General features: G+C 38.5%; 1 protein-coding gene across 3 annotated transcripts in view; it reads left to right on the forward strand.

The window, feature by feature from the left end:
• The window catches only part of SCHIP1 (schwannomin interacting protein 1), a 799,100-nt gene that overhangs the window by 190,677 nt on the left and 588,477 nt on the right, over nucleotides 1–19,946 (forward strand). For 2 of the 3 annotated variants that reach the window (XM_059064985.2, XM_067033915.1), the window contains exon 4: nucleotides 6,606–6,741. In XM_059064985.2, the coding sequence (XP_058920968.2) occupies nucleotides 6,606–6,741 (136 nt within the window). Of the gene's footprint in view, nucleotides 1–6,605; nucleotides 6,742–16,489; nucleotides 17,131–19,946 lie in introns of those variants that run through there. The other variant, XM_067033916.1, reaches the window with a different exon arrangement.

Below are 19,946 nucleotides of genomic sequence, written 5' to 3' on the forward strand. Positions count from 1 at the left end.
CATGGCCGCTGAGCCTGTGCATCCGGAGCCTGTGCTCCGCAAAGGGAGAGGCCACAACAGTGAGAGGCCCATGTACCGGAAAAAAAAAAAAAATAATAATAATAAAATAAAATAAAATAAATAAAAAGGGTTGCTTGGATAAGTAGAGGTTTGAGAGACAAGCAAGAGCTGGGGCAAGGTTGAATGATAAGGTTTGTCTCCTGCACAAGGCCAACCCTTCAAGACAGGGAGAGGTGGCTGTTTCAGCTAATGCATAGAAACCAACACAGAGAACCAAGCAAAATAAAGACACAGAGGAATATGTTCCAAATGAAAGAACAAGATAAAACCTCAGGAAAAAACCTGAATGAAATGGAGATAAGTAAATTACCTGATAAAGGGTTCAGAGTAATGGTCATAAATATGCTCACTGAACTCAGAAGAATGAATGAATACAATGAGAACTTCAACAGAGAGATAGAAAATATAAGAAAGTACCAAACTGAAGTCACAGAGCTGAAGAATTCAGTAAACACACTTGTTTATAACCACACTTCCTCATGAGGTAAAACTTTTTCTGCTTTGAGCATTTACTGACCTATTTCTGGGACACAATCTTTGGAGAATATATTTGTTGATCACCAACTTACCATATTCCTAGAACTGTATAGATGTGATGGTCACTATACACATGGTCACTGCCCTCAAGGGCCTCACAATCTAGTGGAGGAATAGGACTCATTGGAAAAGAGGCATCTGGACCAGGCTAATCTGATAACTCTTGTTTTTGAGCGGTTAATACCTCCCAGAGCTACTGTTCTCACTCATAGACTCAGTCGACTCTGCGTGCCTTATTTCTGAAGTGCTTTCTCAGTCTTCACAAAGAAAAGAGCATTATAGAGCCAAGACCCAAGTGGCCCAAATTTCCATCTGTGAGGGAGTTGGGTGTTGTTGAAAGTCAAGGTGGTCATAGGTGTTGGTGAAGAAACCTGCAGGAAGATCCAGAAGAGCATAACTCTGTGATGCTTAGGAAGTACCAACAGTCAAAGTAGGGAGCTGAAGCCAGGAGTTACAAACTGGGCAGAAACTGGGGGGAGGGGAAGCAGCCTAGAGATATGGGCAAGTGCTGTGGAAAACCTGCCTAGTGCCTTCAGTGACCCTTTCCTGGCATTTGGGCAGGTCTGTATCAAGACACAGGGTTGGGGCAGACAAACAAATAATATAAATATGGCAAATCTGTTAGGGTAGATTTTAGTTGCATGCAGAAAATTTAACTAACAGAGGCTTAAACAAATAGGGGTTCTACTTACCTACTCAGAGTCACTATGTGACAAGCCAGACCCATCATCTTGCTCCTGCTTCATTTCTCTCTTTTGCCAAACCATGAAGAGGGAATACAATGTTATGGGGAGACAGGGGAAAGTGGTTCAAATGTTATGTCAGTCAGTTCTCATCTTGTCCCCCAGAACTTGGCCAGGACTGTTGGTTGCAAGTAACAGAAACTCAACTCAAACTAATTTGTATATAAAAAGAGATTTTATTAGATCACCTAACAGAAACACCAGGGTGCTAATGGGTTTCAAGCAAGGTCATCAGGCATCTCTTGTCTTCTTCTTCTGTAAGCTCCTCTCTCTACATTATTGCTCCTCTCCCAGCATTGTGGCAAAGTGGTCATGGACAGCTCTAGGCTTACATCCTACCAGTTGAAAACCTCCAGGTGCAGGAGGGGGCTTCTTTCTCTGTAGCCTCTCATTGCCTGGCTTGAGCCATGTGAGCATCCATGAACCAATCACTGCCCTCTGGCTGTTCAGCCCCAGCACACGGGCTGCTGTCTACAGTGGAGGGGTAGGATCTGCCCCATCCATAGTTCATTGGTTGAGGGTTGGTGGGTCCTCAAGGGAAAATGGGTGCTGCAACCAAGAGAAGGAGAAGTTAATGGTGGGCGGGCAAAACCTACCTCTGTGATAATAAAAGAGCCTTTCCCATAGCCCACTTGTGGTAAGGATTGTGTGGGAGAATACACACAAAAAAGAGCTATATGTAATTACCTATTGTTTCCCAAGATACTCAGACTTGTGTCCTTTTTGGTGGTGCCCTTTTTTTTCTCATCCTCAAATTCAGCTTACTTGGGTAATAATGTATTTTGAAATTTTAACAATTATTTAGTAACATTTCAGAAGTAGTAACTTTCACAGAAGAATCCAGATTTCTGACTGTCTTTGAAAAGTTGAAGGTCTGGCAACTACCGACTGTGCCAGGATGGGGATTCCCACTCACAAGGGGCAGGTACTGCTCAGTCTTCCCCCAGCCTGGCCTGGGGCGACATCAGAATCCTCTTCCTGTCTTCATACCCTCATGTGGTACCACTCTTTTCTGGGACTGTCCTGCATCCTGCCTGGTACCCTCCCTTCCATGCCTTTGTCCAGAGGTCTTTCCTCTTCCTCCCTAGCAATCTAAATCCCATCCATCCTTGAAAGCTAATTAAAGTAACCAGGACTCCCTCAAACCTCCTCTAAGCATGCCGTCTCTCACAGAGCCCTCTCTTCTACTCTTCTATGTGAGGACATCCAGTGACAACCAGAATGGCACAAGCTGTGAGTCCCAAGTAGTTGTGAGTGCAGAAGGGAGCCACCGCACCATACAACTCATGAGGATATATAATGAAAGGGCAGAGGCAGGCAATTATGCCATCCCTGAGATGAGAGAAGATAAATTGGAATTGACCTGGCAAGGAAATTGAAAAATGTATTTATCCTCTCTTTTGAAGTCAACTTCTATACCTTATTTATAATTCAAAACGTAGGAACACACAAAATGTGCTCCCTTACTGCGACCAGCTTTTTAAAACATTATATTGATGGTACTGCTTAGTTTCAGAAGTAAAAATGTCAAGGTAGTTGGTGCTCAGGGTTTACTCTGCAGCCGTAAAGGAGGCTGGTGAGTAGGAATTGTGGTAAAGCTAGGATGAGAAGATGAGAAGTGATTCCCTTTGACTGAAGGACAAATGCTTCTACATTTTGTTTCAGTTCCCTAGTACAGTAAAATAGCATTTAGAGATGGTATTCCGAGAGCTAATATTAGACTAATTTAACCTATGAACATCACATCAGTGTCGTCAAAGGGGAGTTCGTGTGTAATGTAAACACTTTTCTATGATTCAGAGAGTAGCATGGCTCCACCATTAAAATGGGACCTAATGAAACTTAAAAGCTTTTTTGCACAGGAAAGGATACCATAAACAAGACCAAAAGACAACCCTCAGAATGGGAGAAAATATTTGCAAATGAAGCAACTGACAAAGGATTAATCTCCAAAATTTATAAGCAACTCATGCAGCTCAATAACAAAAAAACAAACAACCCAATCCAAAAATGGGCAGTAGACCTAAATAGACATTTCTCCAAAGAAGATATACAGATTGCCAACAAACACATGAAAGAATGCTCAACATCATTAATCGTTAGAGAAATGCAAATCAAAACTACAATGAGATATCATCTCACACCGGTCAGAATGGCCATCATCAAAAAATCTAGAAACAATAAATGCTGGAGAGGGTGTGGAGAAAACGGAACACTCTTGCACAGTTGGTGGGAATGTAAATTGATACAGCCACTATGGAGAACAGTATGGAGGTTCCTTAAAAATCTACGAATAGAACTACCATATGACCCAGCAATCCCACTACTGAGCATATACCCTGGGAAAACCATAATTCAAAAAGAGTCATGTACCAAAATGTTCATTGCAGCTCTATTTACTATAGCCAGGACATGGAAGCAACCTAAGTGTCCATCAACAGATGAATGGATAAAGAAGATGTGGCACATATATACAATGGAATATTACTCAGCCATAAAAAGAAACGAAATTGAGTTATTTTTAGTGAGGTGGATGGACCTGGAGTCTGTCATACAGAGTGAAGTAAGTCAGAAAGGGAAAAACAAATACCGTATGCTAACACATATATATGGAATCTAAGAAAAAAAAAGTCATGAAGAGCCTAGGGGTAGGATGGGAATAAAACACAGACCTACTAGAGCATGGACTTGAGGATATGGGGAGGGGGAAGGGTAAGCTGTGACTAAGTGAGAGAGTGGCATGGACATATATACACTACCAAACGTAGGGTGGATAGCTAGTGGGAAGCAGCCGCATAGCACAGGGAGATCAGCTTGGTGCTTTGTGACCACCTAGAGGGGTGGGATAGGGAGGGTGGGAGGGAGGGAGACGCAAGAGGGAGGAGATATGGGAACATATGTATATGTATAACTGATTCACTTTGTTGTAAAGCAGAAACTAACACACCATTGTAAAGCAACTATACTCCAATAAAAATGTTAAAAAAAAATGTAGCAATTTAGAGTAATAGCATTGTATGACATGACTGGCCTCTCTTTTTTGATCCCGAAATTTTAAAAAAAGAATGAAATATAGTGTAGTATGCTTTCAAGTAAGTAAAATTGTTTTCATATATGTAGACAAGGATAGTAAGGTAAATATCCAAAAATTAAAATAGCTTCTGTATTAAGGCAGCGAGTGGGCTTAGATGATTTTAATACACATTTTAAACATATTTAATATTATCACATTTTCTTGTCAATTAAAACAAGAAGAGGATATCCATCTACTTGGAAGGAAGGAATATTGTCTTTTTAATCTCTGACTTAAGGAAAACTGATATGTCACTTTCCAGATTCCTTAGAACTAGGATGGGGAAGGGGATGCTTTAAATTCTTTGCAGACCTCACCTGGGTTTTGCCCAGCATCGTTGTTTTTTAAAGGTTCCGCGCTGCCCCCTGGTGTTCAACAAGCTAAATTGTAATGTCTCAAATGCCTACTACATTTTCTTTCTATATTTTCTGAATAATCAAGGCAATTAAAAAGGGGGTGGGTGGCTGGGAGAGGAATACCTGTAGTCCTATAATCGTGTGGGTATCTTATGGGTTGTCAGTATTTTCTATTTTTTAAATTACTTTAAAAATGTCACGCGTTTTTAAGCCCTTATGCACAGGTTTACAGGCTTTAGGTGCCGTAAAGTGGCAGAACTTGTCAGCAGGGCTCTGGGAGTTGCCCAATGCTTCAAGCACTTTGGATGGCGTGGAAATCAGCTGTCCAAAATGTGATATGCCCTTAATAAAATGGATCCCAGAAGAAACAACGGGATTACCAAATTCAGGCACATAATCTTACAGGACCCTCTCTGCGATTCTGTTTAAAATCTTTAAACCAAAGGAAAATAAATAAATAAGGGTGCATTTTGAGCAGACATTGCATAAGAAAATAGTGACCACATATGACCCAATGCAAGAAGCTTCTGGCCTCTCAGTAAGGGCCCCAGAAGCTGAAGGTTCATAGTTTCAGGGAAATTGGCCTCTGATCCCAAGGTTGTTTCACTGTAGCTTCTGGACTTTTCCTTGAGCATTATAACTCACAGAGCCTTAATAAATTAGGGAACACATACAAATTCAATAATGTGGTAGCATTAACGTGTTCTTTGTGTCCTCTGACTGTTGAGAACTGATGGTCTTTGAACCGTTCTAGCCAAATGAAAATAAATCAGTTTGTTTATACAGAAACACCTTTAGTGACTTTGGTTGTATGTGGAAGAATTATAGAAGATCAGATGCTTCCAGAAGTCAAAAAGAGATGGTGATAGAATCAGTGAAACCATTTAAAACTATTCTAAAAAGCTGAATCCTGACAGTTGGTCTTCATGTCAGGCTAACCCCCAGGAGAAAATAGATTCTGTTCCCTGATTACATGTGGAAATCTAGATCTTAACCTCAAAGATTAGAAGCTAGTTCACATGGAAAAAGAAATCACGTAGCTTTCACGAAGAAGAGGTTTCTATTAGCCAAATCAGAAGATGACACTTTTGGGATAATAATCACAGGAAATAAAGAGCTTCCTTGGGTGAAATCTCAAGAAGCCACCTAATCAAGAGTTACTTTAATTTTCTGAATAGTACATAATACTTTCAAATATTTTGTCTTCTCTGTCCATTTCTTTACTTATTTATCATACAACACCAGTTTCCTTCCACAGTATGTAAAATCCATGACCGTAGGTCTCTTACCTGACATGTGCCCAGAGCAGACCCACTGCATTTGGCCATGCAGATTACACTAACACCACAGAACACCCCTCACCTTGAGGTCTTTGTGAATGGACCCCCCTAGAGCAGCCCTGTAGTCTCTGCCCAGAGCAAAGCACTGACCCTGGCACAGAATGGTCCTTCAACAATGATGTATTGAGTAAATGAATAAGTGATACGTCAGCCTATTTATTATTCTCACTTGAAAAAAGGATGAGAAGTTGAAAGATTTTGTGTCCCATAAATCAAAGCATGTACATTTACATGTGCAAACTAGTTTCACTTTGATGGATGACTTTTTCTGACTAAGTTGATTCTTGGAGACTGATTGAGCTCAGGCAAGTCTGTAAAAGTCGAACCAGTAACATAGACAGTCCAGGTCTTCTGATTTCCCTTGTCATGTTCTAGGTGTGTCAGTTTCCCTGTCCCCATAGCCAATTCCTTCAGACTCCTTGTGCTTTGCCGAGTGTGTGGCCGGGGAGTGACGGTGTGTGCGCTCTTTTGTTTTTGTTTTTGGTTTTTTTGGCAGCATTCAGCGAGCGTGGCGCGAGTGCCTGCAGCGACAGGACCCCCTGGAGAAGAGGAGCCCATCCCCACCTTCCGTGTCCTCAGACAAGCTGAGCAGCTCCGTCAGCATGAACACCTTCTCGGACAGCAGCACACCTGTGAGTACATGTCTCCTTTTCATGACTTGGTTGGCCAATCACCTGGGCTCCAGGGCTTTGATTCCAAGAAAGAAATCTTGGGATGTGAGCAGGTGGTTTGTGATAGATCTACAAGTTGCTTGTTTGCTATGCATGAACCCATGGTGAGGGTTTTGTCCTCTCAAAACAGACATGATTCATAAACACACAGTGAACTTCATCAAGTCTGAGGGAATCGATTGCGTTTGAAATCAACCTAAACTGCTCGTTTGTGTGTTGGCATTCCTCCATTACGGAGAATATCTTTTTACTTTTCTCTATAATAGCGTGTTCCTTTTAGTCTGTGTCAGTGGCATTTTGTGGTGAGAACAGGATAGAGGATCAGCTTGGTTATAAGGATTTTAAAGAGAACCTTCACAGGAAGAATTGAAAGGGGTCATGAATTCAGGGGTTGCATCTCAAAGGCTTTTGGGGCCAGATAAGTAACCCATGTGACTGTTGGGGGTTGAATTGTGACTGGCTCACTGAACCAAGGTGTCACCTAAAGGCGCAGCCCCCCTCGGCTCCTGCAAGTATGTTGCCAGGTGGGGAAGCAGAAAAGACGTTGCCAAAGGTCATTTTCTTTCTTCATAAGATGCCAGAAATCCAGATTTTTAAATGTTGGCAACCAGTAAGAAATTTTAAATATAAATAGACCATATGTGCAGACCACAATTGTCCCGGGTCCACCAGTTTATGTGTTAGGAAATAAATGATCAGGCAATTGTAATGCAGAATTGTGTGGATTTAGCCATTGTGATCGTACTGAAAGAAGTTAGGAAGAGAAATGAACTATACAAGTATATTATTTAAAAAAAAAAAAAAATCTTCCTTGACTACTTTGTAATCATGTTTATTTGGTTGTGAAAAAGGCTTCCCAACAGCCAAAATAATGCGTTCACATTGGGATCAAGCAAAGGTTACTTTGAAATGTTTTCAGATGATTGTGTTGCATATTCCTTAATTTATGACTTTATCTAGTTGTGGATTCTAAAGAGGGAGCAGTAAGTTCAGCTTATGGCTGTGCCAATAACAATGGCAGAAGATCTATTTTTAGCTGACAGCAGAAATTGAATCCTTAGTGAATCTGCACTTTTCAAAGACAATTGGCGGGGGGGGGCAATGTGTTGTCTTAACTGGCCTCACTATCACTAGAGGGCGCTCACGAACCACTTTGGAAAACGTCTGAGTTTAGTAAAGTTTGTATTTAGCTTGTGATTTGTGAGTGAAAAAGTGTGAAAATTGAGTGTCTAGGATGCCTTCGCTGTGAATGTCAGTAGAAGGTACAAATTAAATGACTCTGAAGACTGTATTTGAATGATGGAAATTGAGTATCAGAAATCACTGTGCCCGTGAGTTGAAGGTTTGGGTTTACTACTGCCTTTGTACTTTCTCAGTCCTAATTCCGGACAATATCAACTGTCTAGTGATATCTAACCGTTTTAGTGTTGCTTTAGGGCGGTTGTCCTTTTGGCTTATTGAAATTCTGGAAGAATCTATCTTTGCTTTATATTTATGCTGCCACACCGCTTTGGTTCTAGCACCTCAAGTGATTTTGTGCATAAATGCACGTTCTTCCCCCTTGTGGGTCATCACGTTTATGTATATCTTTGCACAGCTTTGCTAACAGTTTTACCTTATTTAATTTAGCCTAGCCTCCAGGTTCCTTGAGGTTTCTTGATAAAGGAGATTTCCTCCCTCGAGTGTCCCCAGCAATCTGGTTTCCCACAAGGTGTGTCAGACTGAACTGGGGATGGCACCCTGCTCCACCACCGCGTCATCATGCTTTATCTCTGTGCTCATGGGACAAAGATGACCCTATTCCATGTGTGGAAGTCTGGCTCACTCCTGATCACCTACAAACAGTGAGAATCAAAACAAGATTTCAAAAAACATTACTGGAATTAGCTTCAGAAAGCAAGCAGACCCTGCCCAGAATTCTAATAAGGTTATTAATTAGAAGAACAGCTTTGGTATTGATGATGGCAGTGGTGTGACGCTAAATGTACAAAATAAAGTATGAAAATACAAGATATTGGGACATTCCCAAGCCTCTCGTTTGTCAGGCAGGTAAAATACCCAAGCCATAATTGTTTAAAACTTTGTGCGTAGTTGTGTGGAGCTACTGTAACTAGCTAAGGTTGTTTTTATCTCCTATGATTATCCCTTTGCTGAGGCCTTTCAAGAAGATTCATTCTTATATCTTTCGTTGGTCGCAGCCCCATGAAAGGAAAGTGACTCTGCTCTACCTTGACTGGCCTGCCAGACCCAGTGATGAGTAGATGAGTAGACCTCAAGTTTATGGAGGGGATAAGGATGACCTCCCGCTCACCTTGGCTAAGCCTGTCATAAAGAGATGAGCTTCCTCTAATAATCAGAAAGTCCTTTGGAACTTCAGGGTTAAAAGCCTTCAGTCCAAGTCAAATGTTCTCAATGAGGTATATCCCTAGGCAATTCTCCAGGCCCCTGACTTCTACTAGATCCCCTCCAGCTTGTTGAACCTCAGCCCTCTTTCTCTGGGCTTGATCTATCATGGTTGCTTCCTAGACCATTGTCTGTCTTCTCGAATCTGATCAGCTGCCTGTCTCGTCCTAACCCTCTACTAACCTCTGACACAGCCTCAGTTGAAGGCCAGTCTGCCCTTGCGTAACCCGTGGGCCTTACCAGCTGCTCCACCCACCCCCATGCCTATAATAACTGCAATTACTGCTCATCCTAGCTGTCTGCCCCAGGCATATGCTGCATGGGAAGCCAGCAACCTGATCTGGGGGAGTCCCTGTGCTGAGACGAGAATGATGTTTTTGCATGCTCCTGTTCTCTTTTGGCCAAGCATAATAGTTAATGTAATTCTTAGAATATTTTTGCCGTGAAATAAATAGCAAGAGTAATGTTTCAGTATGAGCTCTCAAATTCATCTTAATAGGAGCTGAGCACTTGTTATGTGGCAGGCACTTCGCTAATGTTTTCCGTGGATTATTTTGTTTAATCCTCTCTATGACCATATGAAGGAGGTACTGTTATTATCTCCATTTTACAGATGATGAAAATGAGAGTTAAAGAGAACTTGCCCTGGGTTACTGTTTGGGCTGGAGCCTGCATGGTTCACTATTCTACTATATTGTACCACTTGAAAGTAAGCCTGCATTTAGATATGGTCAAGCAGTGAAAGAGATAACCAATGCATTAATGCATTTCTAAGACTATTTTACAATTTAGTAGGTATAAACAGTGAATGGAATAATTGAAAAAAAATCCTCATTTGGTTTTATAAATTGCCTCAATTCAGTGCTCTTTGATTAAAACCTCAAAACTCAGCTGCTCAATGCCAAATTAAAGAGCAACAGAAGGGAAGATAATACTGTTTTGTTAGCAATTTGCATATCAAGTGCCCTTATACCACAGTGTGTCATGTGGTAACAGAAAAATTTGTTTTAGAAATAGCAATTTTGAATAGCAACTGTTATTAAGAAATGGAGCTTGTGGGTATCAAAGTGAGAAGCAAAGAATAACTTTTTTTTAACCGTAAAAATATTAGTTATTGAATAGAGGACAACACTGGAAAATGCTTTGTGTTTTTATTAATCAATTTCATGTGACCAAATACTTATTGTTTTAGTTCCCAGCTTCAAGAAATCTGTAATTTGTTTAATAGGATGTCATGGAAAGAAAGTATAGCATGGGTGTGTAAACCATTAGATTTATACTTTTTAAAAAATCATTAGCATATCCCTGCAGATAAATCCAGAAAAATCTCTGGATTGTTTGGGGACATTCTTAGTCCCATTTGGTTTGAATTGATTTCATAAGCCTGGGTCTCCCTTCCTTGCCACGCCCACTTTTCCCGTTGGTTCGCGTACTATTATGGTCTGGCCTGTAGGGGGCAGCGTGGCTCATGGAATGAGGCCCTGGCTTGGTAAGAGGACCTGACTTAAAACCTGTCACTTTTTGTGAGTCTAAGATGTATCCATTGAGAGGCCCTTCTTCATCTGCAAACTGAAAATAATACCCACCTCAGAGGTGGATTGTTATTGCTGTGAAGATTAGATGGCACTACATATGTAAAACAGCACAGAGCCTGGGACCCCAAAGTCTCTCAGTAAATGTTAGTCGATTCTGAATCCGCTCTTGAAAACACTCCATGCATTCAAAACACTGTGGAAAACTTGTGAAGAGCAGAGGTGAAATTTTTACCTGGATTTGCACTGAGGAGGCCAGGGATGCACAGAGCCTGTTTCTGATTCACTGAATGAATCTATGAGAATCAAACTGTGTCCTAGAATATATGTATATATATATATATATATATATATATACACATATATTAATGTATACATATGTTCAGAGTATATATGTATATATGTGTATGTTCTGAGATCGGAGCTGTACTTACAAAAGAAATTAAGCATTTATTTTAGTGTTGCTCCTTTAAAAACTAATTTTCAAGGTCGAAAGGTTAAGTCAGGTGCAAGTACTTTTGCCTCTAAATGGGTTGGCCTCTTCTGAGAGACCACACCCACATACATAGTAGAAGAAAGCCTAGACTATTCTCCTCACTTCACACCTTGGGAAAAAGAGATGGGAGCATCCACAGCATGTCGGGGAGAACAGAGTTACACCTCTCAGGCCGGTCACGTCAAAGCCTTGTTTCACTCCTGGTCAGGAAGAATTACAGTTCTTGTAATCCTTGAGCAGTTTCTGTAATTCTTATAATTCTTGAGCAGGTTCAGGAGCAGTGGTCTGGGCCAGCTCAAGACCCTGTTACGCCAGTTGTCCTGGAGAGAAGCCGTGGAGCCCTCATATTTATGGGGTTGCCGGAGTAGTCCTGGCTTTTAGTGACAGTAGCTGGGTAGCCAGCAGCGGGTAGCCAGGTGACCTACCACACCTCCCCAAGTACACCACCAAAAACCAGGACCGTTCCTACACAGCAGGTGCGCCTATATTCAACATGCTTAATTATCCTCAAGTTCTATTGCCCTTTTTGAGATTTACAACCTCCAGGCTTTAAATACATCGGGAAAAATTTAGTGACTAAAGGGAGAAAGTCTTCTTTCAAAGTCGTACTTGTTTTGGGAGGAAACTCAAGCCCTAAAAGAGGATTTCCTGGGACCACCCCCCCCCCAATACAATCCTGAGAGCTGCAGAATTATAGAGAATGTAAGCCTTGTGCTACTTAATAATTTAATAACCTAGCTTTTCCAGGTCAGGGACAAGTTACAGTATTATGCCCTGCTGTTATAAATTTAGGTCCCATGAGTTCTAATGTTTCAGCACCCAAGCTCTATCTAACGTCTAGCCTTTCAGACCCTGAAATTGCACAATTTTTTTGCCAATCTTTTTGTCCCAAATTTTGGTTCAGAGAATATAGTAATCATATGTAAAAAGAGAAGACTTCTTGGTATTTACATGGAGGTAAATACATTTCTCTTTTCTTCAAACCAGAGTCTTAGAGAACAAATGTTTTCTTTTCCAAAGTTTTAGAAATTATATAATACATAACCATATATTACAGTTTGAATAAAATGGAATTGTACAAAATAATATCCTGTTTTTAAAATAATTTATTTTATTGAAGTATAGTTGTTTTACAATGTTGTGTTAATTTCTACTGTACAGCAAAGTTATTCAGTTATACATATATATATTCTTTTTCATATTCTTTTCCATTATGGTTTATCACAGAATATTGAATATAGTTCCCTGTGCTATACACTAGGACCTTGTTGCTTATCCATTCTATATATAATAATTTGCATCTACTAAGCCCAAACTCCCAGTCCATCCCTCCCCCACCCCCTCTCCCTTGGCAGCCACAAGTCTGCTCTTTATGTTTGTGATTCTGTTTCTGTTTTGTAGATAAGTTCATTTGTGTCATATTTTAGATTCCACATATAAGTGATATAATATGGTATTTATCTTTCTCTTTCGGACTTACTGAACTTAGTATGATAATCTCTAGGTCCATCCATGTTGCTGCAAATGGCATTATTTCATTCTTTGTTATGGCTGAGTAATATTCCATTGTATATTGTACCACATCTTCTTTATCCAGTTATCTTTAGACGGACATTTAGGTTGTTTCCATGTCTTGGCTATTGTAAATAGTTCTGCTATGAACATTGGGATGCATGTATCTTTTTGAATTACAGTTTTCTCCAGATGTATGCCCAGGAGTGGAATTGCAGAATCATATGGCAACTCTATTTTTAGTTTTTTGAGGAACCTCCATACTGTTTTCCTTAGTGGTTGCACCAATTTACATTCCCACCAACAGTGTAGAAAAATTACATTTTACCTCTTCTCCATCCTCTCCAGCAAAAAATAATATCTTTATACCACAAACACTCTCCTCTTTGCGTATTTGAATATTGGTTGATAATGTTGATTTCTTTTTCCAAATCATCCTTTTGACTTAGTGATTTGAGGACATTTTTCTTGATAGGTTTAAAAATGAGCATGTTGTTTAGGTTTGAGGATTAAAAAAATTATTTTGTAGCGACTGCTAACATTGAACATTTCCTGAGTTCAAAATTATATGCAAAATTGACAATTCCCTATTTGATAACTAACTCATTCATCCACAGTAATATAATAAATCCTCTTAAGTGGTCTCAAAGTCATTAACCTAGGAATTCAGGTGCAAAAATCTAGGCGCTAAGTACCTCACTGTACACAAAGAGGGTTGAAAAAGAATTTGTTCTCTTTGCAGTTTTCCTTAAGTCCAGTCTCAGCATTTGTCCTCACATAGATCCTATCCTTATTCTACAGCTTAGGTGAGATAAAGTGTTGAATCCCTAGTTTAGACCCAGTTGCACCTTCTGTTATAAAATCTAGTTTCATCATTACAAATCAGCGTTTCACTCTTTGAATGAGTATGAAAGATGCTTTAGGATCCAAGGAGAAGTTGGATGTGGTGAAACTGGAGTGAGATCTACCACTGTATTCCTTTGTTTTCTTGGAAAGCTATTGGCCTAAGACTCTTTAGGATGTTCTTTTTGTAAATAAGACATCTTGGGTGGGGAGGGGAGTTATTCACATCCTTGGATTAGGTCAACATCATTTGTTCACTCATTCAACAAATGTTGAGTGCCTACTATGTGCTGGCCCTTTGCTAAGCACTGGAGGTAAAATGATCACCCAAATACACAGAACCTCTGCCCTTGCAGAATTTACATAATTACGCAGTCATGGTTGGCAATTCTTGTAACAGATGTACTGACACTTAGAGGAGATCCCCAATAACATTTCATTGATTAATTATATAGATGTTTAGGTATTATTAGTAACAAAAATCTGACTGCTGAAACATCTTCTAGAGCAGAATTTCCCAAAATGTGGAACCTGGAATACTAGTCTCACAGGTTATTGATAGATGTTAATTGGGGGAAAGGCGAAATAAGCTTATTTATTTACTTCAGGACTTCTTAGAGCCTTACTAAGCTAATACACATTTTGAATTTGCAAGATGGGGACCACTGTTTTCATGTTTCCTAAACTTCTTTGACTCATTAAGAGTCACATCTTATTGGACTACTGATCTGTGGAACACTTCGGGAAATACTATTCTACAGTTAGTAGTTGTTGAAGAAAAGTGCCAAGAAAAGTGCCACTTCTAAGTGGCTCAATTATAAAATTAAAATGAATTGAACAGTGCATTTTGAAAGCTTCTAATGAAATTTTTACACATGACATCTCCTTTTTATAGGTCTCTATTATAGAGCTGTATTATGCAAATTTTACTAAGTTAGTTCACATATAAAACTTGTTACATTAACTGGCTAGCAGGGTTTAAATAAAAAGACCAAGTCTAGTCAATGACATAACAGTGTTGGAAGATGGGGTTTTAGGGTATCAGTAAATAACTCCTTTTCTGTTCTTGATTTGGAAACATTTTGAAAGGCAAGAGATTTAGGTAGAGGGATATAAAATTCTCAGCTTTATTTCCTGTCAAAGCTGGATTTGAGGGTGGAATTTGAACTTGTGGCCATTGGGCTTTCTACTACTAAGGTTTGGATTTAAGGAATCTTATCAATCACAGGAAGCACTAGCTACTGCCAGCCTTACCCACAGATCTTGTGCAGGGACGTGGAGCCCATTAAAAAATGGAGGGAGAATGATGTGGGGTTGCCAGTGCCTTTGCCTAATCCTGCAGTTAAGGTAACTCCTTCTACCTTCCTGGAGTGGATTAAAGGGTGGAAATCAGAGTCTGGGAGTATTTAGGAAATTTCTTCTTCATGGAAATCTGAGGAGACAGGAAGAAGGGACCCTCCAACATTGCACGCTTCATGTAGCAACAATTTGGCCTTTTATTCTGATAAATATCATATATATTTTTGTACTTATCTTGATTTTTATATGATTGTATACTTTGTGATATATTCATTATCGCAGTGTTTTCTGCATAAGAATTACTTTGAAAGCTTTAGAAAAAAACACAGATTCCAGAACCATAGTAGATCTTTTGAATTAGAATATCTGGGAATTCTGTATTTTTTTTTAATGTCTTAGGTAATCCTTATTATCGTAAAGAATAGAAAACTGTGGGTTATAGAAATTGCAAAAGAATTCAATTTTATTTAAGAAACAGACATGATCACCCAGGTGATCAATATTTTTTCTAATTTGCATCTCGATATTTTTGTATTGTAAATCATGTGCCTTGAAGAGGTGCTTAAGCAAATTTTCCCTGGGTCTGATACCAAAACACCCATTATTGTTTTAATAGAATTTTCCCAGTGGCACTGATTGTGTTGAAAATTCTGTTTTCCTAGAATTTATAGTTCTTTTCTTTCTCAAAAATATAAGTACTGTGCTCACCAAGGAAGGTTTCTGTTGTTTGATCCATTTTGGTTTTTATTAAAAGAGGATACAGTCAATAGGCACTGATTAGATTAGTTTCAATTTAATCTTCACTTTGACTATGAAGATTTTTAGTTTGCATGAAGAGAGATTAGATGATTTAACTATTAGCTGACAAGAAAGTCAACTATGACTGAAAATCCTAAGTTATGATGTATGACTACATGTTGAGAAAGAGAAATATACACTACACAGAATGAAAATGGATATTTCTCATTATTATACATTCTTTAAAATATCTTTGTATACTATTTATTACCAGTTACATGTAAAAATTACCTATAGTATAGTTAAACTTTTGTTACTTTATTCAGAGCTGAAAAACATCTAGAAATAATGAGTAAAAGAAATTTCCTACCAACATTTGAAAACATACTCAAATCCTTTCAGAGATAGGTGTTAGTAAAATTTTTTTGTCTATAAAACATTCTTAAATTCCATCAAATAAAATGTTGTCTGGAGTTGAAGACAGTTGCCTTAATTTTTATTTTGCAATCTTCATAGATTGGCATTAAAAAATAATGATTTTTTTTAAACTCTAAAAATTCTGAGAGACGTTTTAGAAGTTTCTGTCTGTCTCTACGGTTCCTCTAGTTCCCTTTAGAGCTCTGTGAAGGGAAACCCCTTCTTCACCTGTGAGGAATAAATTGATTTTCTCTTCATGGCACTGTATTGATAGGGTTAAGTATATTGATAGAAGACCACACTATTTAATGCAAGTAGATTTTCAAGAAAATCACTATGCCAAACACTTCACTAGAAGAACTTCATCTACATACAGCCAGCGACAACTGTGACCTGCTTTAGAGATGACATCATTGGGTGTCATGTGGCTCTTTATACGTTTCAGCCTCAGAAAGAGGTAATCTGTGAAAGCCACAAGAGCCTGATTTCTGCTGTGATAGTCTTCAGCAGACAGAGGCTGGGGCTAGAGTGAGGCATACCTGTTTACATAGTGTGTGCAGTGCCTTGTGGAATTCTGAGCTTTATTTTTGTTTAATCAAAAAATAGATGCAATGATAGAATGAAGTGAATTGGCTTCTTTGGACTAATGGGAGCTTGTTTTCTGCATTAAGATCAAGAACTTTTCTGGAATCCTCTGTTCCCTGAGTAGCTGTAGTTTCTCTCTTTTTTTCCCCTCAATTTGAAGAACACTGAGAAAAATCAGCAAACTTCATCTCCCAAAGAGCTCTCCCTCTTTTTTGTCAATACTTGAAGATTTCTGCTCCAAAATCTTCTTTGAGCTGCCTGAGCATCGTGGTTGATAACTGAAGGGCAAAGCATCTCCTTTGTAGTATGTGTTACAGAAATTCTTCAGATAACTTCACTTGCTAACACAGACAGCCCTTTATGGATTTCTTGCAAAGCCTGTTTGAATAAACAACTCTTTCCTCTCAAATGGGCAAGAGTAACTCTTCCCTCTCAAATGGGCAAGAGTAACTCTTCAGCACCATGGAGAGGTCGGGCCAGCGAACCACGACGTGGGACTGTGACCAGGGCAAGCAGTCTGACAGTGTAAGTTTTCCAAATGTCTATCATCTATTTTAGGTCTATCATATTTTTACATCTGGAGAGAGGAAACTCCAAACTCTAACCGAGCTAGTCTAAATTTAAGCTATAAAATATAATGGACTTTATTACATTTGAAATTCAGGATTAACCATTTAAAAATATTATATTAGTAACTGTGAATATGTTATTTTGAAAAATTGCTTTCTCATTGCATCAGTTGGTATGTGAATGCTTGGTACTTGAATCTTTATAATCTAAGTTTTTGTTTTAATTTACCACAAATTAATTGCATTGCCGTTGGACAAAACAGTTGCTTTGGATAGCATTTAAAAATACTCATTTAAGTAGTTCTAAATGTACAGTTTGTTGCCTTTTGTAAATACAAGGCTCTCTTTGGAAAGTTATTTCTGATTTGTGCTCATTTTAAAGGATAGTTTTAAACTTTTAAATTGCAGATTATATTTCACTTACCAAAAGAGAAAATGTCTAGGTATTCTAATGTTGGCACACATAGGAGATATTTGATGACTTATGAAATTTTAAATTTACTGGTATAAAATATGTACAGTGAAAGCCTATAGTAAGTGGAAAGTGCAGATCCTTTTATAAAATGATTAGATATGGACCACTGGAGAGGTACCTTTAGCGTCACTGAAGTATTTAATTTGTTTCAAAGTAGTACAATTTAACTGTTCAAACCAGAAATTTAAAAAATAGTTTATTCAAAAATATCTTATAACAACCTCCTTAAAACTGTCAAAGGTATAGTTTTATGATACTGTTATATCACACAGCCAATGAAGAAATGATACTTTGAATTGCTATGAAGAATGACCACAGATATTTTGATTAGCTATTCAAATTTGTCTAAGGGAACAGAGTGTCATAAAAAAGTAATATAACAAATAATATCTTTTCTCAGGCCAGTTAAGTGAGGTTTGGAACATTTATTTATGCTGAACCACTTATTTTAAAGTCTGATAAAACTATATTTTTATATTATTTTAATATGGAATTTATTTCCCTCAGTATTTCTCCTCCTATGTAAAAATGATTGTAAATACAATTTACTTAGCTAAACCCCTAATTCAAATATAACTAATTTTTTCTGTTCTAGATAACTTCCAAGTGAATTTACTGTTGCTTCTTAAGTCTTTAGTAATTTGGCATTTGATTTTTGGATAAATGGCACTTACATTTTGACAGTGTATTTGGTACAAAATTTTGGAGGCTGTGACATAGTTTTATATTAAGGAGCCCTTGTTACATATTTTTGTCAGCTATGTTTAATAGATCCACCGATGATTTCTTTAATTGATGTCAACATTTAAAAGAACTCCAGTTTTTAAAAGAAAGGTAGATTTATGATTCCGGTTGTTTTAGTTTAATTTCCCTGTGTTTTACCATTATGCTTTGATTTTTGAGATGAATAAGTAGGGCCTTTCACACACTGTTGAGCAGACTTCTGTGTTTTTAAAACTTTGATTGTTTGTTCCTTTATGATAAACTGTATCCATTTCTTGCAGTGGTAGACTTTGGACAAATCACTCTGGTTGATTAGACTGTAATTCTAATTTAGAGGATTTGAGTCTCATGTCATAAGATGCGTCTGCTTTATGTTATGAAATGGGAGGACATGTACCTGATTCAGAAATGTATTTTCTAGCAATCTTTGTCTCTATCTCTTAGGGATGTGATTTACTTATGTTATTGTCTGCAGTGTAACATTTTATATTTCTAGATTTTTTGCACACATTTTAGTGATGTATTTATAACAACAGCTATCTAACATATATATTTTCTAGTTGAGAAACGGTTGTCTGTGTATTTATTTAACCAAAAATTGTCCCTATGTGATAGACCACAAACATGTTTTGGCTTCTGCTATGAGAGCCTTTCAATCATTGTTGAAATAGCATAAGTCATCTGAAGAATAGAAAAATGTCCAGAGCTATTTAGACTGTGAGCTATTTGCATTTCTTTTTTCTTTCTTTCTTCTTCTTCTTCTTCTTTTTTTTTTATAACATTCTGGTGGTAGCAGATGTGTGTGAACAATCTTAAATTTAGTTGAGTGACATTTTGCTTTTCTTGCCAATGTAAAAATATGCTCACGGATCTCTTTTCCGTGGTCCACCCACCCTTGCAAAGGCTTTGTAACCTTTGGCTACAAAGGATTTAAGGGCATATTTACTTTATTAAAACCACCCTAGTTAGGATGCTTTACAGGGCAGCTGAACATAGAGGGAGCTGACTGACCGGGGTGGTTCTTCCTACTGATTTCAACCCTTTTTGACACTAAGAGAGAAAAGTTGGTTCTGCGAAATAGTTCTTCCATCCCAGGTAGTCACAGAGTCATTTCTGTTGGACATCTCCATCACAGCTCCCAACCAAAAGCAGCTCTTCTGGCTACAGTCCCAACAGGACCGGTTTCAGTAGGAGAGAGCCTGAAAGTGGGATGTGTTACAGGAATGTCCCAAAGGGCAGCTTCTTAGAGGGAAATGGGTATGCTTGGGATTATTGCAGTGAAGCAGGACCCTGACTGGTTCCAGATGGATTTTAGGCTTGTTTTACTATGTTTCTAGCATTATGGATAGGGATCAGATGACATCAGGTACCCCAGGGCAGTTCTCCAGCTTCCTAGAGAATCACCCTGGGCTGATGCTTCTGCAGAGAGATTTCCATCACGTGATTTTTTGTCCTCAGTTATCATATTTATTGTTAGCATTCCTTCCCTCTCCCTATTGTACTCACAATGAACATTCCTACTTTATAGTGCATGTTGGGCCTAAGTAGATATGACCTAACTGATTTGAGATTTA

This window comes from Kogia breviceps, chromosome 5 (assembly GCF_026419965.1).
Source record: "Kogia breviceps isolate mKogBre1 chromosome 5, mKogBre1 haplotype 1, whole genome shotgun sequence".
In the NCBI taxonomy this organism is placed as follows: Eukaryota; Metazoa; Chordata; class Mammalia; order Artiodactyla; family Physeteridae; genus Kogia; species Kogia breviceps.